General features: G+C 40.9%; 1 protein-coding gene across 2 annotated transcripts in view; it reads left to right on the top strand.

Moving 5' to 3' along the window:
- The window catches only part of COL1A2 (collagen type I alpha 2 chain), a 36,097-nt gene extending 15,784 nt beyond the window's left edge, over positions 1 to 20,313 (top strand). For both annotated transcript variants that reach the window (XM_072764284.1, XM_026003772.2), the window contains 32 exons: positions 55 to 162; positions 528 to 581; positions 687 to 785; positions 1,712 to 1,765; positions 2,232 to 2,330; positions 2,719 to 2,772; positions 3,249 to 3,302; positions 3,454 to 3,507; positions 3,784 to 3,837; positions 4,823 to 4,867; positions 6,152 to 6,250; positions 7,911 to 8,018; positions 8,722 to 8,775; positions 9,746 to 9,799; positions 10,507 to 10,560; positions 10,658 to 10,711; positions 10,808 to 10,915; positions 11,300 to 11,353; positions 12,204 to 12,257; positions 13,237 to 13,398; positions 14,095 to 14,202; positions 14,876 to 14,983; positions 15,370 to 15,423; positions 15,511 to 15,618; positions 15,765 to 15,818; positions 16,181 to 16,288; positions 16,751 to 16,804; positions 16,929 to 17,036; positions 17,366 to 17,624; positions 18,022 to 18,206; positions 18,902 to 19,144; positions 19,841 to 20,313. In XM_072764284.1, coding sequence (XP_072620385.1) covers positions 55 to 162; positions 528 to 581; positions 687 to 785; positions 1,712 to 1,765; positions 2,232 to 2,330; positions 2,719 to 2,772; positions 3,249 to 3,302; positions 3,454 to 3,507; positions 3,784 to 3,837; positions 4,823 to 4,867; positions 6,152 to 6,250; positions 7,911 to 8,018; positions 8,722 to 8,775; positions 9,746 to 9,799; positions 10,507 to 10,560; positions 10,658 to 10,711; positions 10,808 to 10,915; positions 11,300 to 11,353; positions 12,204 to 12,257; positions 13,237 to 13,398; positions 14,095 to 14,202; positions 14,876 to 14,983; positions 15,370 to 15,423; positions 15,511 to 15,618; positions 15,765 to 15,818; positions 16,181 to 16,288; positions 16,751 to 16,804; positions 16,929 to 17,036; positions 17,366 to 17,624; positions 18,022 to 18,206; positions 18,902 to 19,144; positions 19,841 to 19,987 — 3,012 coding nt within the window. In that variant the 3' untranslated portion in view covers positions 19,988 to 20,313. The remainder of the gene's footprint in view (positions 1 to 54; positions 163 to 527; positions 582 to 686; positions 786 to 1,711; positions 1,766 to 2,231; positions 2,331 to 2,718; positions 2,773 to 3,248; positions 3,303 to 3,453; positions 3,508 to 3,783; positions 3,838 to 4,822; positions 4,868 to 6,151; positions 6,251 to 7,910; positions 8,019 to 8,721; positions 8,776 to 9,745; positions 9,800 to 10,506; positions 10,561 to 10,657; positions 10,712 to 10,807; positions 10,916 to 11,299; positions 11,354 to 12,203; positions 12,258 to 13,236; positions 13,399 to 14,094; positions 14,203 to 14,875; positions 14,984 to 15,369; positions 15,424 to 15,510; positions 15,619 to 15,764; positions 15,819 to 16,180; positions 16,289 to 16,750; positions 16,805 to 16,928; positions 17,037 to 17,365; positions 17,625 to 18,021; positions 18,207 to 18,901; positions 19,145 to 19,840) is intronic.
- Positions 20,314 to 20,710: the final 397 nt, after the last annotated feature.

The following is a 20,710-nucleotide window of genomic DNA, read 5'->3' on the forward strand; positions in this document are numbered from 1 at the left end:
GACATGAAAATGATGTTTCCTGTTCGCTCCTCTTTTGCCTTTTTCATTAAACAGGGCTCTGCTGGTGCCCAAGGTCCTCCTGGTCCCAGTGGTGAAGAAGGAAAGAGAGGCCCCAATGGTGAAGCTGGATCTGCTGGGCCCTCTGGACCTCCTGGGCTGAGAGTAGGTTCCAAATGCTCTTGACACCCAGACACACCAGAGGGGTCTGATGACACTCTTTCATTGGGAATTGGTCAGAATTACTGAGAACGTTTTCTAGACGAAGGGAGCATCTGCTTTCCATCTGCCTTATTAAATCAGTGACTCTCAATTTGGTCTGGAAATAATGTTGACCTATTTTTGTAGAATGCCTCCTCCACACATTCCTTTGGGGTTTGGATGAAGTTTTCTGGCTTGGTTTTTTTATTTGTATCTCTCCCTTAAGGGTATCAAGATTCGTTGCATGCAAGCCATGTTTCAATAAATGCTGCCCTATTGGATCTAAGGGTTTTTTCCCAATTCTTTCTGTTTCACGTACTTTCTTACAGGGAAGTCCTGGTTCTCGTGGTCTTCCTGGAGCTGATGGCAGAGCTGGTGTCATGGTAAGCTGTCCATTATTCATTCCCGGGGAAGGAAGGAATTTGACACTTCTTTTCGTGGGTGTGTCGTTCGCTTCAGCCCCTTCCGCTCTCCCTTCTGTTTACTAGGGTCCTCCCGGCCCTCGGGGTGCCACCGGCCCTGCTGGTGTCCGCGGTCCCAATGGAGATTCTGGTCGCCCTGGAGAGCCTGGCCTCATGGGACCCCGAGTAAGTTTCAGATTGATTCTGAGCAAGTCACACCTGGCACCATTTCCTGTTTTGAAGGGATGATTAATATCTGAAGACAATAGAAAAATCATCCAAAGTAAATCTGTTAGGAGATTTGCCGATGATTGCCTTTTTAATTTAACTTTATCAAAGCCCAGAGATATTTTTACAAATTTGGTTAGTTCATAAATTTCTTATTTATTTCTTGATCCAATGGCTGTGAGGTTTTTGGAAAAATAGATTTATTTTAATATATCCAAATTAGGCGGGTTCTCCTATCAGCATGAATCTTTTATCTCAATTTGTGAGTTTTATATAAGGTGTCCATGAAACGTATTAGGACTATACATTATCAGTGTATTAGATTCATAAGTGAAATCATTTTTCTAGCAATCACAAAGTGCTATAATGTATTCAGCATCACACTAGCCATGGAGAAATGACCTTTAGATTCGTAGACACTCTAATCCATAGCAATAGAGTGATTTTTTTTGCTTCCATTATCTCTTATGGATGAATATCATCTGTAATTGTACCATAAACAAGTAATAAAGACACCAAATATAGCAATAAAAAATCCCCTTTGAAAATTGCTTACTAAAAGTATTTGTTTTTCTATTATGAGGTAAATAACTTGATACATTTTGCCCATATAGTATGTTGCTTCACAGTTTCTTGAGATATCTATAAATGAATCAGTTGCACTAAACTCCAATAAAAGGAAAGGCATAAAGAAGAGAGAGAAGAAAGATTTCAGAGCTCTTTTCATACCTCCCAGCCAGTGGCTAATACCCCTAATGATTTACCCTGTGCAACCAACAAGAAGTGGGGGCGGGGGGGAGTGCTTTTGTGAGATTTTAATAAATGGGAGCCTCAAGCACGTGTGTTAAAGTGCCAACATGAAAGCATCCTCATTTATTTTATAGGGTTTTCCTGGTGCCCCTGGTAATGTTGGCCCAGCTGGTAAAGAAGGTCCCATGGTAAGAATTGCTCATTTTCCATTATATTTTCAAGGACACTTATTGCACCCTTATCAAGTCTATTCTGTGGCTTATTTATACATGAACACACTGAAAATAAATATCAGCCACATACATCATCTGGGAACGTGAAGGAGTAGATTGTAATTATGGAGTCCAAATGAACACAGGACTGAAAGGAGGGAAGGAAAAAGAAAAACATGGCAGGGGAAATTGAAGAGGGTGATGAGGGTATGGAAAGGGAGGGGAAAGAGGGGATTGGACACATACGAGATTGACTTGGCTGTGTGTGTACTGACATCCTATTTAGAAAAGGAAAATGGATTCATAATTTATTGACACTTTATACCAGAAAGCTCTGTGCATTCAGAAAATGATTCTCTTTCATCCTACAGCAGCCTCACCAGCGTGAGGTCGAGAGACCCTGTTCGATGCTGAGTGAGCTTTAAATAAACTTTGGTTTCAGGGTCTCCCTGGTATTGATGGCAGGCCTGGACCAATTGGCCCAGCGGGAGCAAGAGGAGAGCCCGGCAACATCGGATTCCCTGGACCCAAAGGCCCCACTGTAAGAACAGCACACCCTCTTCTTGCTTGGCACATCTTTGCTTATGTTTCACCAAAACTTGGTTTCTCTCCTGCCCTCAGTCCATTCTATCTCAAGATAGGGAGGGGGGGGTCCCTTTCAACACAAAAAACTGCGAGCCACCTACCACATAATTGATCTCCAATATATCATTGCACACCTGCTAGAAATCCATCTCCTGAGTCTGTGCCTCTGAGCACACAGGTGTACCTTCTTGTCCTTGGAGTTGCAAGATGATGGATTGTGCCTTAGCCAACGGAACTCAAAGACTAGGAACCTTAGAAAAGAAAGAGAAAAAAAAACCAAAAAAGTAACATTTCAGAATTGTCATGGTTAATTTGACTTTTTTTTTTTTTAATGTTTATCATAGGGTGATCCTGGCAAAAATGGTGATAAAGGTCATGCTGGTCTTGCTGGTGCTCGGGTAGGTGCTGACTTTGTCGTGTTATCTGCCTATGTCATATTCACTTAGGAAACACACATCCTTTGAGGCCATCTGATATAATTATGTCATCCCCTTTTCAAAATGCCATCCCCAAGGATCCTTTATGCCATCACAAAATGTATTTTCCTTTTTAAACCGCACTTATAAGACGGTGAGCTCTAACAAATCAGAATGTATATTCAGTCAAAATTATTTATGGGCTCATTTGATTTTTATTTCATTTTTTCTGTGATTAAAAAGCTATGCATATGCTAGTATGCATTCTCTAGTCTTCATAAATTGCTCTCCATCCGTGGACTTCCCACAAGCCATACCAAAAGCTAGTATTTAGGCAGGGGACCCACAATGAGTCATGCAAAGAGCATAAGCGGTGAGAAAGTAATGCACGAAGCTTCGAGTCTTCTGAAACTGTCTGACTCACAGGTAACCCTGAGCGTTTCTGTGAAATATTTTAGGGTGCTCCAGGTCCTGATGGAAACAATGGTGCTCAGGGACCTCCTGGACCACAAGTGAGTATTTCTCCCATTCTTGTTCCTACTGCCCTAAATGAATCCAGTCCTACCAAATGCCCATCTCCTTTTTCCAGTCCACGAGTTATATAGGTAGACAGCAATGGTGACAATACATTTCTACTTAAGCTGTTTTTACTATTACTTTCAGGGTGTCCAAGGTGGAAAAGGTGAACAGGGTCCTGCTGGTCCTCCAGGCTTCCAGGTAAGTCAACTAAAACTACAGAACATTGCCTTTGGTCAGACCATCCAGCTGTAAATCACCATAGAACTCTTCCCCCACCACACAGAACCTGATTTCAGAACTAACGTAAGGAAGGATACACCTTTACAAGGCAAACTTCTGTGTGACTCTTTAATAGCATACAATAGTTAGTGACCATGTCGATATCAAAAAGTATCCAGAAAAACCCAGTCATTCGCAAATCCTCTGAAGAGAGCCAGAAGATTGAGATTTTGTGGTTTTTTTTTTTTCATTTAGGGTCTGCCTGGCCCCGCAGGTACAGCTGGTGAAGTTGGCAAACCAGGAGAAAGGGTGAGTAAAACAAGTGATAGTAGAATTATCGAAACTTGGGACTTCTCCCATAAAGAATGCCCTAGTGCAGTGCAATTATAATATGTAAAAAGAAACTTCGTATTTCATATGTTAATGATAGTGTTCTACTTACATTGGTACTTTGGAGAGAATACACCGAGTTACTCATGCTCCTTGGAATAACAACTCCTTTGTTTTAAAAACTGAATGAAACGCTGCATTATGAAAGGAAAATATTATCAATGAACATTCCATTTAATGGCCTTACTTTTTGTATTGTTCTTGTTAACGTTAATATGCAAATTATTTGCTTTCCCATAGTGAAAAAGTAAATGCACTGCTTTTCCATCAAACTAGACCCTGAAAAATTGCATTTAATGTTTTTCTTGGCATTCAGACATGACACTGCTAGCCACAATCAGGGCAGGAGTTCTGAGTCATTTTCTCTGGTAATTGTGATGAATGTGCCTCAATTCAGTTACATTCTGTGGCCTGGTCTCCTTTGTCAACAGTGAGGCACATTAAGGAGACAGCTGGTCAGTAATAAAGGAGATACACTTGGGTATACAATTAACTAGGTAATGTGCAGAATATGATCATTTCTATTAAGAAAGCAGTCTGTTATATAACTAAAAATAGGCAATGTCTGATATTGTCTATCATTATTTATATTATCAAATGAGATAGTCTGTTTTATCATTTTTTTAAAGTAATATAGACTAAGTAATGGAAACCTAAATTTCCTGATACTATGTTCTAGCATAGAAATATCTTTGATATCAGTGGAATTCTCACTTTTTGTATCTGTCTATATACACCTGAAAATTCTCTTGCTCCTAATAGCCCTATACTTATACACTCAGGGAGCTAGAGCCTAGCTGGCTTTGTTTGGCTATTTCAAAACTTACCTAAATATCATAATCATAAGTGGACCTCGAGAACATACATACATTTCACGATTTATCTCTTATCGTGTTTTGCTTAGGGTCCCCCTGGTGAATTTGGTCTTCCTGGTCCTGCTGGTCCAAGAGTAAGTATTATTTAATTAACTTCCATAAACTTCTGGCGATGTGTTTTTAAAACAAGTAGTGCTTTCTCTTAAAAGCTATTGATGACCTTGTGACAAATTCCTGATATTGTTCTGCAGTCAAACATAATCTGTAGAGAACATTTGATTTCTAAATTGAAAGTAGACTTTTTAAATTTAATTATTCATATTTCTTAGCCCAAACCCACACAGTTATAAGAAACGCTTATATTTCTTATACATATATACATTATACACATGTGATTATAATATATGTATTATATTCAGTAATTTATATAGACAAGTATGATATATTTGTGAAAGTGGCTCAACCTGAGCCAAGGAAAGGTAATATCTTACTAAGATTCAAAATCGATTTTTGCAATGTGTGTTGATGTTCAAAGTCTAAAGCTGAAACCATGAATTTGCTCTTACAAAAACAAAACAAAACAAAACAAAAAAACAGATTTGGTTTGTCTGTGTGGTCATTTGAATAACCAGAGAGATGAGTTTCCCCTCAAGTATCCTGTTATATGGTTAGTTACCATATATCTAGGATGCCCAAACAAATTTAGTATCATAGAACCATAAGTATAACAAGGGCCTTTGAAACAGTTGCAATGCAGACCGTTAAATACTATTTGCATACATGTTAAATACCCTGGACCAAGGAATAACCTCTCATGGTGATATTTCTATGCAATTGAGAGAAATATAGATAGGTAGGTATACACATGCAGGCAAACCCATATATATGTATATCCTGTTAAATATTATAACTATTACATCACTATTGCATAAGATTATTAAAAGGGGGTAGAAAAAAAAAAAAATAAAAAATAAAAGGGGGTAGATATGAGAATGTCTAATCCTATCTACACCTAGCATTGCTATTATAAAATGACACAATCTTTCCCTATGAATATCATGCACAACTGGCATCTATTTTTACCTATGAATCTATTACCAAAAAAGACAAAAAAAAAAGAATTAATTCCAAATTTGAATATTGTACTCTAGAAGAAAAACATTCTGGAGTTGTAGCCACAGAACATTAAAGCTGAATGAGACTAGAGATTATCTCATCCCATTCGTTCATTTTACTAGTAGAGAAATTAAGGAAAAAAATTATAATTTGTTAATGGCAAAACCAGGATTCAAAAGCTAAAAAAGTATGAACTCTGATGTGTAAAATGGTATCTCTGAAAGTGAACAGTACAACTCTTCTAATCTCTCTCTCTCTTTCTCTCTCTTTTTTTTTCTTTCTTTTTTTTTTTTTTCTCACAGGGGGAGCGTGGTCCCCCTGGAGAAAGTGGTGCTGCTGGTCCTTCTGGTCCTATTGGAAGCCGAGGTCCTTCTGGACCCCCTGGGCCCGATGGAAACAAGGTAACATTTTCTGTTCTATATTGCTGCTTTGGCCCACTATCCTCTAGAGTAACTAGATCGTTTCCAATAGTAAGTGAATTGCTTTTCAGATTTTTTTTATTTCCAACTCTGTGATGATTTCCATTACCGTAAATGACTGTTTGATTCCAATGGACCCGAATTATTCCAAAAGAAGGAAAATCCCAGTGTTCTACACACATAAATGAATTAGTATGGGCTTTTACTCTTGTGTCATTGCATGGTTTATACTTTGGTTTCCTTTCTTTTTTTTTTTAAGATTTTATTTATTTATTCATAAGAGATACACAGAAAGAGAGGCGGAGTCATATAGGCTACTTCTCTGTGCAGGGAGCCCGATGTGGGACTCGATCCCAGGACCCGGGATCATGACCAGAACCTAAGGCAGATGCTCAACCACTGAGACACCCAGGTGCCCCTATACTTTAGTTTTCATCTAGAAACATCACATACATTTGGACACTATTTTTAGGGAACAAAGTTTCACCCTCTCACCATCCTGCTTCAGAGAGTAAAATTTCCAAAGGTAGTCTGGATTTAATTTTTTGATATATTTCCAGCTTTATTTTTTTAATATGTATTTTTTTATTGGAGTTCGATTTGCCAACATATAGCATAACACCCAGTGCTCATCCCGTCAAGTGCCTCCCTCAGTGCCTGTCACCCAGTCACCCCCTCCTCCTGCCCACCACCCCTTCCACCACCCCTTATTCATTTCCCAGAGTTCGGAGTCTCTCATGTTTTGTCACCTCTCTTATTTTTCCCACTCATAGTCTGAATTTTAATGAGGGAGATAAAAGTTAACCGGACAGTACATTCATCCCCCAAACATAAGCTTGACAACTTGAGTTTCGAAGTAGAATCTGTGGTTTAGATTTTAAAATAGGTGGAATTTTCTAGACACATTTCTGAAAAACAGATGACTTTAACCACAGTAAAGAGAAGGCAACTCCTATTACTGCTGATTCTTAACTTTCAAGAGGGGAGGAAAAAAAAGTAAAGATTAGCTGCAAAAAGCTATTTTGGTAGGTGGAAGGATATTAGAAAAAAATTTCAAAAAAAGAAAAAAATTTCAAAAGCTAAGAGGGCGGGAGGAAGCGAGAAAGTAAACAGCGTCCGGAGGATCGCACTTTCAAAGAGTTCTATCTTAGAAGTTAGTCAATAGGTTTGAAGTGTGTGCAATGGTAGGGTTTTCATATAAAGTGGGAGCTATAGTCCCCACTCTCAAGGAAATGAAAATGTAAACATCTCCCCAGTTGACGAGGTTTCTCTCCCTATTTCCTGCGTGGGCTAAGAGACTTCTCCTTAAAAAAGGTTTGTGGGCAAACATTTTTCACTCTCTGCCCCGCATTGTCCCAGCCTCTTCTTTCCCACGCCTGCCTGCCTGCCCAAAGACGACCAGGAGCAGGTTATAGAAGAATCACAGCCCCCCACCCCCCTTCTCTGCTCTTCAGCCCACGGTGTCATTAACGGCACCTCCTTCTGGGACAGGCGCCCTTCTTTTCAGTAACCTTCCTTTGTGTCTCTAAGCAGGCAAGAGTGTGATCTATTAAATGTTTAAATTGGAGTCGTTCACGAGTTTTCGTTTTCGTTTTCTTCTTCTGCCACCGCAATCATGGCTCTCACGTGTGTTTGGTTCAAGGGTGAACCTGGCGTGCTTGGCGCCCCGGGCACTGCTGGCGCGTCCGGTCCCGGTGGACTCCCAGGAGAGAGGGGTGCTGCCGGCATTCCTGGAGGCAAGGGAGAAAAGGTACCCTCTCAGTGCTGGGCCTCCGTACGTGTGGTTGAACTGGAGCAGAGCAGGGCTGCGCAGGGTTGCCCAGTTTGTTTGTTTTCTGCAATTCCTGGTTGGTGGCCTGGTAGCCTTTCGCTGTCTACCTCTACGCGCTCCCCTCTGCCACCTAGCACCACCGCATTTCGAAACTCTCTAATCTGGCAAAATTCCTTGCTACCATGGAATTTCACGCAAACAGATGGTGTTGAGTAATACATGAGGCTCATTTTAATGCCACTAACAATAATGCCTCATCCTGCCCTAATTAATGGGAAGAAGCTATATTGAACAGCTGTCAACCGTGCTGCTGCATTAGTTATGCCATAAGAGTGATAAGGCACTGAAGCCCATTGTGATGTTGCCTTATAATTCTGTCCGCATGAATTTGTACCTTGCTTGATTATGCTTCAGGAGAGTGTATGGAAATTAGAAAAGAATATTTAGCAATAATCTAGAGAGAGCCTTGAATTATTTTTTCCTTAAATTTTTTTCCCATTCAACATCCTGTAGATTAATAGGGACATTAGTACATATTAAATGACTGAAGGTGAATAACATTTTCTGTAAAAAAATAAAATAAAATAAAATAAAATAAAATAAAATAAAGGAGCTTTCAGATTAATTTTGATTCAAAAATTTGGTCAGAAAACAAAAAGTTGCCCTTGCTTTATACTTTCAGGGTGAAACCGGTCTCAGAGGCGAAATTGGTAACCCAGGCAGAGATGGCGCCCGTGTGAGTAGAATTTTGTTTGTTCGTTTGTACTTAGGTTACTGTTGTTGTTTTTTCACCTTTTACTTGATTTGAGTTGAGCAGCTTTCCAAAATAGAACTGACGAAAGAAGGATCCAGGTTTAGTGAGAGTAGTCCTCTCCTTTCTGGATCTGTGAAAAGTAGTATCGTTTCACATGTTTCAAAAGAAAGATCTTATCCCTTTGGAAATCATAACCTGAGTTTTCTACCTTCCTTAGTGTTAACTCGACCAAATACAAATTCTAAACTGAAATCTCTAGGTTTAATAGAACTTTGATTGTTTAAGTTATTATAGGACTTCGGGAAAAACAAACAAACAAACAAAAAAAAAAACAAAAAAACTAACTCTTACTTTTTAAGAAGCCAGAACCTCTAACAAGGTCCTATTTATTCAAATGTGTGTCCTAAGAATTTATCACTCAAAGAGCAGCCCCCGTGATTAGTAGTTAATGCCATGGAGATGCCAAAGATGATCCCGTAAAGGTATAATAACCTTACCTAGAGCATTGGCAACGTGGCTCTTCCATACCATCGGCTACCTTGGTCCTCCCTCTCACCTCCCTCAGACCTGATAACTCACTTTGGCACATGGATAATAGACCTTTCTCTGAATCACGCAGTCCTGGCAGTTTCAAACAAGCCTACTCATTTGCCGCTCTCCAGGGAATTTGACAAGAGCAGAGAGTTCAGATCTCCCCAGTTCCTAACCTGCCCTTGACTTACACATTTCTATCACCTTTATCGCTGAGGTACCTTCCTCCAGAGAGCTGCGTCTAAGAGTTTTGATCATTAGAACAGAAGTACATTGAACGCTTTCTTGAAGTCCACCCAGAGCATGCAGTGAGAGTGTTCGGTTACTGTATAAACACAGTCAGGGGGCTGGGAGAATGGCAAGGATCACTTTGGCTGGTCTGGGGGTGTTATTAACAAGACTCATTTCCTTTTGGTACCAGGGAGCTCCTGGTGCCATGGGTGCCCCTGGTCCTGCCGGAGCCACTGGTGACCGGGTAAGTGTTCATTTTCCTGGACTTGCCACTCTCTGGGCCAATAGTAGTATGTAAAATTTCCTGCCTGCCCTAGCCCCGGAGAGCCCCAGCAATTCATTTTTATGACTCCGTATAAAGCCTACTTATTTAAAACCCTGTCTGTTGTGATGGGGCAGCAGGAAACAAATGCTATGTGTTTAAAGTTCTCCTTCCCTTCCTATAGATGTGCCAACTATCTGATCTATACTTTAATCCCTATCATTTGTTTTAAAGACTTTCCTGTTGCCCATTAACAATATCCTAATGCACCAAGCCTCCTCAAAGCCTTCAATTGTAAAAAATCAATAAAATACATAGTGTGCCCATTTCGCATCGAACAGTCCACTTAAAATAGACCTTATTTATTGTACTGCACAGATTGCAGCAAATAGATCAGCTCTGTGTCCATCTAAAAATTAAAACGTCCTCCTCCTAGCATTGTGGGCACTGATTTATGGTGTTTTTGCAAGTCTGTGACCAATACCACTTCAGCCCCCAAAATGAATACAACATTAAGCACAGTAAAAATCCATTTTATTTCACTCCCTGAGATGTGCATTAGTTTTCTCTTCTGACACAACTCCAAACTCTGACAAGAGCCTACTGTCTACCACTGGTTCCTCTCCCCACCTGCTCTTTGAGCATCAACGTGAAGCACATTAACAAACTCATCTTTGGTCCCCTTACAGGGTGAAGCTGGTCCTGCCGGTCCCGCTGGCCCTGCTGGTCCTCGTGGTAGCCCTGTAAGTAGAAACCTGGGTCATTTGGGACACTCATAATTTTTAGACATTAATGAATCTAAGGTTGCCATGATGTTCTCAAACCCCTTCTCCCTCCTAGGGTGAACGTGGTGAGGTTGGTCCCGCTGGCCCCAATGGATTTGCTGGTCCTGCTGTGAGTACCCTTAGGATGAAGGTTAATCTGAAAACATTCCAAGCTGGCAAGCAGAGTGAGTTGCAATACCTGACCACAACTGTTCCTTTCTAACAGGGTGCTGCTGGTCAACCTGGTGCTAAGGGAGAGAGAGGAACCAAAGGGCCCAAGGGTGAAAATGGCCCCGTTGGTCCCACAGGCCCCATTGGATCTGCCGGCCCATCTGTAAGTTGAATTCATTGGTGGTCAACATGGCTTGTGTCGTTACCCATGAAATCTTGTAACTCAACACACATCAATCAAGTGCCTACTGTATACCAGGAAGGTACTAGATAGAAGATGATTTAAAAACTAAGAATTAACTTTTGCATTCCACTTCATAATTTGTAAACTTTTCATAAACATTGTATCCTCGTACTTTTTTGGTAGCCCCCATGAGGTGGGTAACACTGAAGTCAGGACATTTATTTTATGACACAGATAATCGTTTTTAATTTCTGGATTTGCTCCTAATAGACATGGGAGTAACTAACGCCTTTGAAGAGAAAATAAACATTAATAAGCATTGTCTTGTGGTTTGACCCCATCTTTTTCTTTGTTTCCTTTTAGGGTCCAAATGGTCCCCCTGGTCCTGCTGGAAGTCGTGGTGATGGTGGCCCCCCTGTGAGTATTTATAATGGACCCTGCTAACATTGCTTTCTTTAGAATCTTATTGAAAACAACTTGAAAGCTTGGAGGTTTTGGGTTAATCCTAAACTTTAACAAGGAGACTCTCCAGATCCAAGTTCATGTTTTTCAGAGAAATTCTGATATTGAAGTTACCATTAGGGTCATGGGATATTAACTTAATCCCAACTGGAACTCAGTGCAGTGTCGGTTTCTACCACCTTACCTGAAGTCATAACCAAAGTTAACCCTGGGTTGGTTAGTTGTGAAATGGGTAAAAATAATCTCTCTGGTACCCTTTATCCTTTTGCTGATGTGCCCCCCCCCCCTTCTTCTGCCCAACCATGCCCCTTCTCTTGGCACTCTGCTGTTACACTGACTCCTTAAAGACCCAGACCTCCCCAGGAATGAACTGCACTGACTCCTGCTCTCCTCAGACAGCAATTAATACTCTTGGTCTTCTGTTGTACCCTCCTCTGTAAACATAAGTACTTATCCAGTGTCCATTTCCTTCATGCCCAGCCAGGTAGTTAAGGTACTTATTAATGAATACACGTCAATGTGTAATAAGAGCCTCGTGTCCTACTATCTTGTTCTTAGAACCATCATGCTGACAAATAGCATTTCAAAACAGAACATGAGAGCCTTTATGCAAAATATGCATGTACAGAGATCTAGGGTCTTCGGGGTCCTTGTTACAAAATACCCTGTATGAGGCTGCCCCTGCCTACTCCGTGGTCCATCCTCAGTCATGTGTATTGAGGAGTGGCTGAAGGAGAAATTTCCATCTCACCCAAATCCCTAGAGTTGGCACTGATTGTGGAATTTTAATGTGCTTGATTCTTAGGGTGCTACTGGTTTCCCTGGTGCTGCTGGGCGGACTGGTCCTCCTGGACCCTCTGTAAGTAAATCATTTCAAAATCTGTCATTTACTCTACCCAATAGGCCTTTGCCTCTAGTAGGAAGCTGGTAGGAAACTCTCTTGGAAACATCTTACTAATATGTTGCTATTACTTTCCTGGTCTGAAATCAGTTTTCCTGAACCATTAAGGCAGAATCATCACAAATTATATTTTATAAGATCAGCATAAGAGGCTTTTATTCATGTGAACACAAGTCCCCTTTTAGGGGCATGGTCTCTTTGTTAAAAATAAAAAACAGAACAGTTTTAGTCACATATCAGATATTTCTATATCTAATTACCCTTTATGGCCAACATTCTGCCTCCGTTGTTAAGGTATAATTGTTCCTGAATTTAAAGGTGGTTTGGCCTCTAATTCAATTCTGATTCAGACTCTCCTGTCAGGACTCAAGAGAATTTAATTAATTACTAAGGATTAAGTCTTCCGGTTAAGGTTTCAGGGAAAAAAAATAGCAAAGATGTTGATTTCTTGGAATCCTTTTACAGGTTCATAACAGAAAAATCTTCATTCCCTGTAGGCATTTAATTAAACCTAGTTGAGAGCATATGTGATTCCTCAATTATGAACAAAATGCCAGTATTGGCTTTCTTCAAAAAGGGATGAGCCAGAGTCCTCCCAAGCCCAAAGTCCCATTCATATACAACTAACTCTCCTCACCATAGTTCGAATTCCAAGATGCCAGGGTCCCGGGAGCACAGCCTTTCCTCTCCTCACAGACATTTGCCGTCGCCTCAGCGTCAGTTAGTCATGTTATTACAGCTTCAGGAGAAGGAGGACAGCTGTTGCTTCTCTCCATTAGAAGGAATGTGACAAGGTCTAAATAGGTCCCCTCAAATCACCAGGATGTCATTTCATTGCTTCGCACTGTTTGCATCTTCATCTCTAGAGCCTCAGCTGCTTTATCCCCAAGTCTGTAATGACTAACAGACAATAAATGACTCTGTCATTTGCTCCCAGGGTATCACTGGCCCTCCTGGTCCCCCTGGTGCTGCTGGTAAAGAAGGACTCCGTGGGCCTCGAGGTGACCAAGGTCCAGTTGGCCGAACGGGAGAAACAGGTGCATCTGGTCCCCCTGGCTTTACTGGTGAGAAGGGTCCCTCTGGAGAGCCTGGTACCGCTGTAAGTGATTTCAACCTCCTCTTTCTTAATACCTTATAGCAAATTAAAATAAAGCCTTTACGCAGATCTTCAAGTGGCATGTATCTGTTGATAAGTATTGCAGGCTTTCAAGTAGAGCTCAATTGAGCCAAGAAATCTGTCCAGCAGCTACTGAGGTGTCACAGCTGCAGCAGTTGCTTAGAAGGCACTAGATAAGGATGGCAATAAATGAAGGAACTCACTGTTTTATCAGAAAGGCACCTAATTGGTCCTGGGATTAGAAAAGAATCCCATAGCCATGGCCCTCCTATTGAAAGTGAATCAGTCTCAGGAAGCTACCAATTTCTCAAACATGCACTGTCCAGTATTATTGTTACTCTGCAATGTGCCTTTACTAGACCTAGCTCGGTTAGAGGCCAAAGTCAAAATTTGCTTCTTGGCATAAATTCTATAAAAACTCTATTGCATTTCATTAATCTCAACCACATATTGTCCAGTGTTGTTCAGCTGGTCTCTAGGAGGAACCGGGTATAATGAAATATACTTGCCAAGCTGTAATTGTCATTACTGGAGACAAGATATCCAAGGATATATCTTCCTAAAAGAAGGTCACTAGGCTTTTTCTAAACTGAGAATAGCTTATTCTTACAATCATCAAGCCAACCTGTATTATCATCTAGGGGCTTACCCAGTAATATTATTTTTCCTCTTGTTCAGGGACCTCCTGGCACACCAGGTCCTCAAGGTCTCCTTGGTGCTCCTGGCATTCTGGGTCTCCCAGGCTCTCGGGGTGAGCGTGGTCTACCAGGTGTTGCTGGATCCGTGGTAAGTGTTTGACACCATTCTTCTGCTCATTAACATAATAAAAGATTTTAAAAGCTGCCACTTCAGATGTGACAGATTGATCACTGAATAACTCCACTTAAGATTTTTTATTCATGGCATTTTCTTTATACAGATCACATGTCACTTATCTAAGAAGCTTTAATACCACCTTACTTAGACACACGCTATAAAGATCCAGCTTAACATTATGCAGAATGATTTTTGTTCTTTTTACATGCTTAAGAACTATATAAGCTCTAATTGCATTTACTCCTCTGCAGTATGAAATGCTGGCATCATTTATCCTGTAGGAAGAATGAAGCTCTGGAAGTTCTGAATCATTCCATTAAATCTTATACATGACAGCAACTAGGAATCATCTCATCTCCATAAACCCTCTCAACTTTATGATTGTGTTTCATTTGGGATATCGGATGCAACTAGGCTCACCTAGTAGAGTGACATTCCAAAACTGCCTAAAGCTGGCTATCTGACCATGTAGGATGAGGGTCAGGATAACACCAATGATACTTCTTGCCGTTTTGTGGTCCATTCACTTTCACTGTACTTTCTCTTTTCAAACTGGAATCTCCTAGCCAGGGTCATTTTGCGGAAAGAGATATTTGCACTCAATCCAGTGGGAGGAGTGTTGTTTAATTTTCTCTGCCTCTAGGGTGAACCCGGACCTCTTGGCATTGCTGGTCCACCTGGGGCTCGTGGTCCTCCTGGAGCTGTGGGTGCGCCTGGAGTCAACGGTGCTCCTGGTGAAGCTGGTCGTGATGTGAGTCTAACACTTGGTTTGTATAATAGAACAGAGCTGAATTCCATTGTGTGCAACTTCATATCCTGAGCAGAGTTCCTCTTGTTCCAAGTGTCTGAATGAGATGGTCTGTTTCTCCATAACATTGGCATGTACTGGCCACTCCTGCTATTGAAAATATGAAAACTTATTTGGGCTGGGAGATGGCTCTTTAAATAGTATACTTCAAAGTTGGCCAAAATATTAAAAACATGTCTACAAAAACTAGGTTGGCAGGTTCTTGTACCTACTATCTTTTGACAGTCTGACAGGGGATTCACTACTGAGCCTGGGGATGGTAAGGCAGAGGAGGTGAGGTGAGGTGAAGAGCCTCCCCGAGTGCCTTAACTGGTGTGGTATCTTCACAGGGCAACCCTGGGAATGATGGTCCTCCAGGCCGCGATGGTCAAGCCGGACACAAGGTCAGGACACCTCTTTGTCTTTCTCCAATTGAAAAGTGACTAAAATATAGGCCAGTTTGATGTGAAACTTCACTTTGCCTTTGGTAGGGAGAGCGTGGTTACCCTGGCAACATTGGTCCCGTTGGCGCTGTGGGTGCACCTGGTCCTCATGGCCCTGTGGGTCCCGCTGGCAAACACGGAAACCGTGGTGAACCTGTAAGTTTGTTAATACCAGTCTTTTAATGCTGGCATCTTTGTAGGCTTCACTTCTGACCTCCCCACACTGGGGCACTGCGGGGGCTTGGGGAGAAGGGGGGCTTGGCCCTGGCTGACCAGTACCGGTTTGCTTCTCCAATGTGCAGGGTCCTGCTGGTTCTGTTGGTCCCGCCGGCGCTGTTGGTCCAAGAGGTCCTAGTGTACGTACATGGTGATTTCTTCACAAATTAACATTTAAGAAGACTCAGTCCAGTCTAGGCTAGACTTCATATTGTTTAAAAAAAAATGTGGTCCATATTGAGAATTGCTACAAAGGCTTCTAAGTCTCTTCTATTTCAAATCTCTTCTGTTCATGTGTATGAAATAAGCACAAGAATCTAGCCACAATACGGAGTCAACTAAAGCAGGTTAGGGGAATAGATAGAGGTAGTACCCACATGGCTTTTAAACCTTTGCTTGTCTCAAGTCAGCTCTGTAAACAGATTAAGCAGTATTTGTGGGGAAGTGGGCACCATTTTCAAAGGAAGGCAAATGCCCTATGTGTCCCTCTTTTTCTTTACAGGGCCCACAAGGCATTCGAGGTGATAAGGGAGAGCCTGGTGAGAAGGGGCCCAGAGGTCTTCCTGGCTTAAAGGGACACAATGGACTGCAAGGTCTTCCTGGTCTTGCTGTAAGTAAAGCGTGGACATCTGGCATGTATACAGATCTAAAATGATCTTCCTCAAATTTTCACTGCCCTTGTTCTAAACTGTCCTACATCATACTCATTTCCCATTCTCCGGCTGACTCCATCTCACAGAGATAACGCTATTTCATCCCAACCCAAAAAGGTGAGGGTTAAGGGAGATTGAAATATACATATATTAAAATCTCCTGGCAACAATGTCCTTCAACCCCACTTAAAATAAATATAATTAGAGGAATGACTAATATTGCACTGCTGAAATAGCTTGTAGAAAAAAATATAATTGAATATAATAGACATAATGGGAGAAAAGAGCCCCATTTTACATTTTCAATTTTCTCAATCCAGAGTCCATTGAAACTAAAGTTTCCCATTCAATTTTAAAAACAAATCTACTTATCAGCACATGTTCTGAAAGTGTGATTTTCTGGTTTTCTCTCTCTCAAGGGTCAACATGGCGATCAAGGTGCACCTGGTTCTGTGGGTCCTGCTGGTCCTAGGGTAAGTCAACCTCAGAGACATTTGTCTCTGAAATCAAGCTGATGGCAGGCAGTGAGTCCCCAGGCCTCTGCTTCCTTGGGGGATTTTCACTGACTCACTCAGACTTGGTGTCCTTCTTCCCTAGGGTCCTGCTGGTCCTTCTGGCCCTGCTGGCAAAGATGGTCGCACTGGGCAACCTGGTACAGTCGGACCTGCTGGCATTCGTGGCTCTCAGGGTAGCCAAGGTCCTGCTGTAAGTATCATTCTGGGAAATAATAAAGAGCATCACGGACCTAAGGAATATTCTCTTCAGACTAACCAAGATGGTTGTGACAACACATTAAAGCAGTCCCCCACTTCCATATACCAGTTCTAAGAAATGTAAAAATCATATGGGATGAGCTGTTTAGCCCATGCTTACAAGTGTGCCTGGGATCCAATTATTTATTTACAGACACTTGGTTCTTTTTTGACTTGTTAGAATATGCCTCTGTGTGACACTTAACTGAAGGTCTGCTGTCATTGACGCCTCTCCCTATGACCCAATACGAAACCTCTTCTTTCTTCCTTTCACCTTTGCAGGGCCCTCCTGGTCCCCCTGGCCCTCCTGGCCCTCCTGGCCCAAGTGGTGGTGGCTATGACTTTGGTTATGAAGGGGACTTCTACAGGGCTGACCAGCCTCGCTCACCACCTTCTCTCAGACCCAAGGACTATGAAGTTGATGCTACTCTGAAATCCCTCAACAACCAGATTGAGACCCTTCTTACTCCTGAAGGCTCTAGGAAGAACCCAGCTCGCACATGCCGAGACCTGAGACTCAGCCACCCAGAGTGGAGCAGTGGTAAGTCAAATGTCCAAGCCAGATTGGCCCTTCTCACAAGCTGGACTTTGCAAAGTCACTTCCCACTGACATTTAGAATGAAAAAAATTTGAGTAAAAATTGCATTAGGTGGAATTATACCTGATTGATGAAGCATTTTCTTCTCCCATCCTGCACCAAGTCTCAGGCTTCTCTTAATAAATATTTTTGCCTTTTTCATGATAATATACTTTGATTTAGGAGGAAAGGAGGAACTGTCTAATCTTGAAAATTGCCAACCTCTTCCTGTTAAATGTGGAGTAGACAGTGTTACTTCTGGGAATCAAAATTCTTTGTCTAGTAATTATTAGAACCTATGTTCCACTCAAGGAGAGGTTTTATGAGCTGGGCTTTTTTTTTTTTCTTTTTTTTTTTAAAGGTTACTACTGGATTGACCCTAACCAAGGATGCACTATGGATGCTATCAAAGTATACTGTGATTTCTCTACTGGTGAAACCTGCATTCGGGCTCAACCTGAAAACATCCCAGCCAAGAACTGGTACAGAAACTCCAAGGTCAAGAAGCACATCTGGTTAGGAGAAACTATCAATGGTGGTACCCAGGTGAGGAATCCTACAAACATTCCTTCTCCTACTAAATAATACTGTTAAGTTTGCTTGCTTTTTAATGGTCTGCCTTTTAATCCTTTCCCAGAATGGGATTATTGAAAGAACCTGCTTTTTGCTCAGGTTTCAGTTCTATCCTGGACCTCGCATTAAAGATGGATTGATGGGCATATCCATGCAATCTAAAGTTATTATTCAAATTTGACTTAGCTGATAACCACTAGAGAAACTGATTAATGCCATTTAGTATGAGGAAGTACTGGCCAGCACATAACCCTGTGCTCATGCATATGCATTTTCAGGACATGTGCTTTTCCAAATTTTTAATCAAAATCTTTCACCAACTTTATTGAATGCCTACTGGTGGGAATCACAGAAAAAGAAAGAGGTCTGACTCTCTGTCTTATTTCTCTTTCATTCTAAGAAGAAACCTACATATAAAGGGTTAACTAAAACAGATACCATTTTGAGATTATCTTGCCTCAGTCTGGTAGTTCTCGTGTCCCTCCTAGGTAACTAATATTGCAAAGACATGTGAATTGTGTTTCCTATAAAAGTATCTTTTTCCCAAGGTTCAGATCTGAGGTCATCATTCTTCCCTATACCAGCCTTTTCACTCTCTCTCTCTCTTTTGACTCTTAGTATTTGAGTCCTTCTCCACTTAACTAGCATTTCTATTTTATTCTCTGTAGTTTGAATATAATGTTGAAGGAGTAACCACCAAGGAAATGGCTACTCAACTCGCCTTCATGCGCCTGCTGGCCAACCATGCCTCTCAAAACATCACCTACCACTGCAAGAACAGCATTGCCTATATGGATGAGGAGACTGGCAACCTGAAAAAGGCTGTCATTCTGCAAGGTTCCAATGATGTTGAACTGGTTGCCGAGGGCAACAGCAGGTTCACCTACACTGTTCTTGTAGACGGCTGCTCTGTAAGTAATAGTGAAATTTGGGAGTAGCACTTATTTACAAAAAAGGGGGGGGTTGGAGTTCTAGCTTAGACCAGTGAATGAACAGATAATGAGACCAAATTTACTCAATCTAACTTCATAGATGTATTTATTTAAATTCAGATGCTAAAGAGGATTCTTATCAGATCTTGCCTTTGAAAATTCTCTGAAATACTGAAATATATACCATGTCCATGCATTAGCTGTTTTTCTTTAAACTTGAGTTTTTTAAATGATGCTGTCTTCCCATAACTTAAAATTACTTGGGGTTAAAAGGTCCCAAGGTATAATTTATAGCTATATGTACTTTATTTTACTTATTAGTATGGTCTGCATGTAATTTTTCTCTATGATATTTTATACCTTGGAGAAAAATTAAAATTTACTCACAGTGTACCCACTCAGCTCTCCCTAATGACACACACATCCCAAAAATGATAATGTAGCAATAAACCACATGGAATATGTATTGAAATTTTCTTTAAAAAAATTAGACTGATAGGAAACTCTCTCCCTAAAGATACCCCTGATTCTTCTGTCTCAAAGGTGAATATTTTTATCTGGGACACACTTCAGATGAACAAGCCCCAAAATGGTTCTTAAATATGTAAAGTTCTAATGATATTAGATTTAGGAATAATGCAACTTTTTATAAATATTCTTTTCTTTTTTAAACAGAAAAAGACAAATGAATGGAGAAAGACAATCATTGAATACAAAACAAATAAGCCATCCCGCCTGCCTATCCTTGATATTGCACCTTTGGACATCGGTGATGCTGACCAAGAATTCAGGGTGGACGTTGGCCCAGTCTGTTTCAAATAAATGAACTCAACCTAAATTAAAAAAAAAAAAGAAATCTGAAAAAACTTTCTCCCTTTGCCATTTCTTTTTCTTCTTTTTTTTTTTTTAACTGAGAGTTGAGTCCTTCCATTTCCTCTGCACATCTACTTGCTTAAATTGTGGGCAAAAGAGAAGGAGAAGGATTGATCAGAGCATAGTGCAATACGATTTCATTCATTCCCCCTCCCTGCCCCCAAAGATTTGGAATTTTTTTTCAACACTCTTACATCCGTTGTGGAAAATGTCAACCTTTGTAAGAAAACCAAAATAAAAATTGAAAAATAAAATAAAAACCATGAACATTTGCACCACTTGTGGCTTTTGAATATCTTCCACAGAGGGAAGTTTAAAACCCAAACTTCCGAAGGTTTAAAACTACCTCAAAACACTTTCCTGTGAGTGTGATCCACATCATTAGGTGCTGACCTAGATGACATGAGCTGAGGTACTTGTTTTGTTTGTTCAGAATACAAAGGTGCTAATAGTATTTCAGATACTTGAAGAACGTTGATGGTGCTAGAAGAATTTGAGAAGAAATAATCCTCTGTAATGAGTTATATTGTGCCTTCTTTTTTCATTTGATTTAGCATCAGTATTTTACATCTTATTCCCAAATAAAAGTATGCAGATCATTTGCCCAACCTTGTCCTCTTCTTTAAATTCAGCATTTGTTCTTTGCCAGTCTCATTTTCATCCTCTCCCATG

Source organism: Vulpes vulpes, chromosome 7, assembly GCF_048418805.1.
Source record: "Vulpes vulpes isolate BD-2025 chromosome 7, VulVul3, whole genome shotgun sequence".
Lineage (NCBI taxonomy): Eukaryota > Metazoa > Chordata > Mammalia > Carnivora > Canidae > Vulpes > Vulpes vulpes.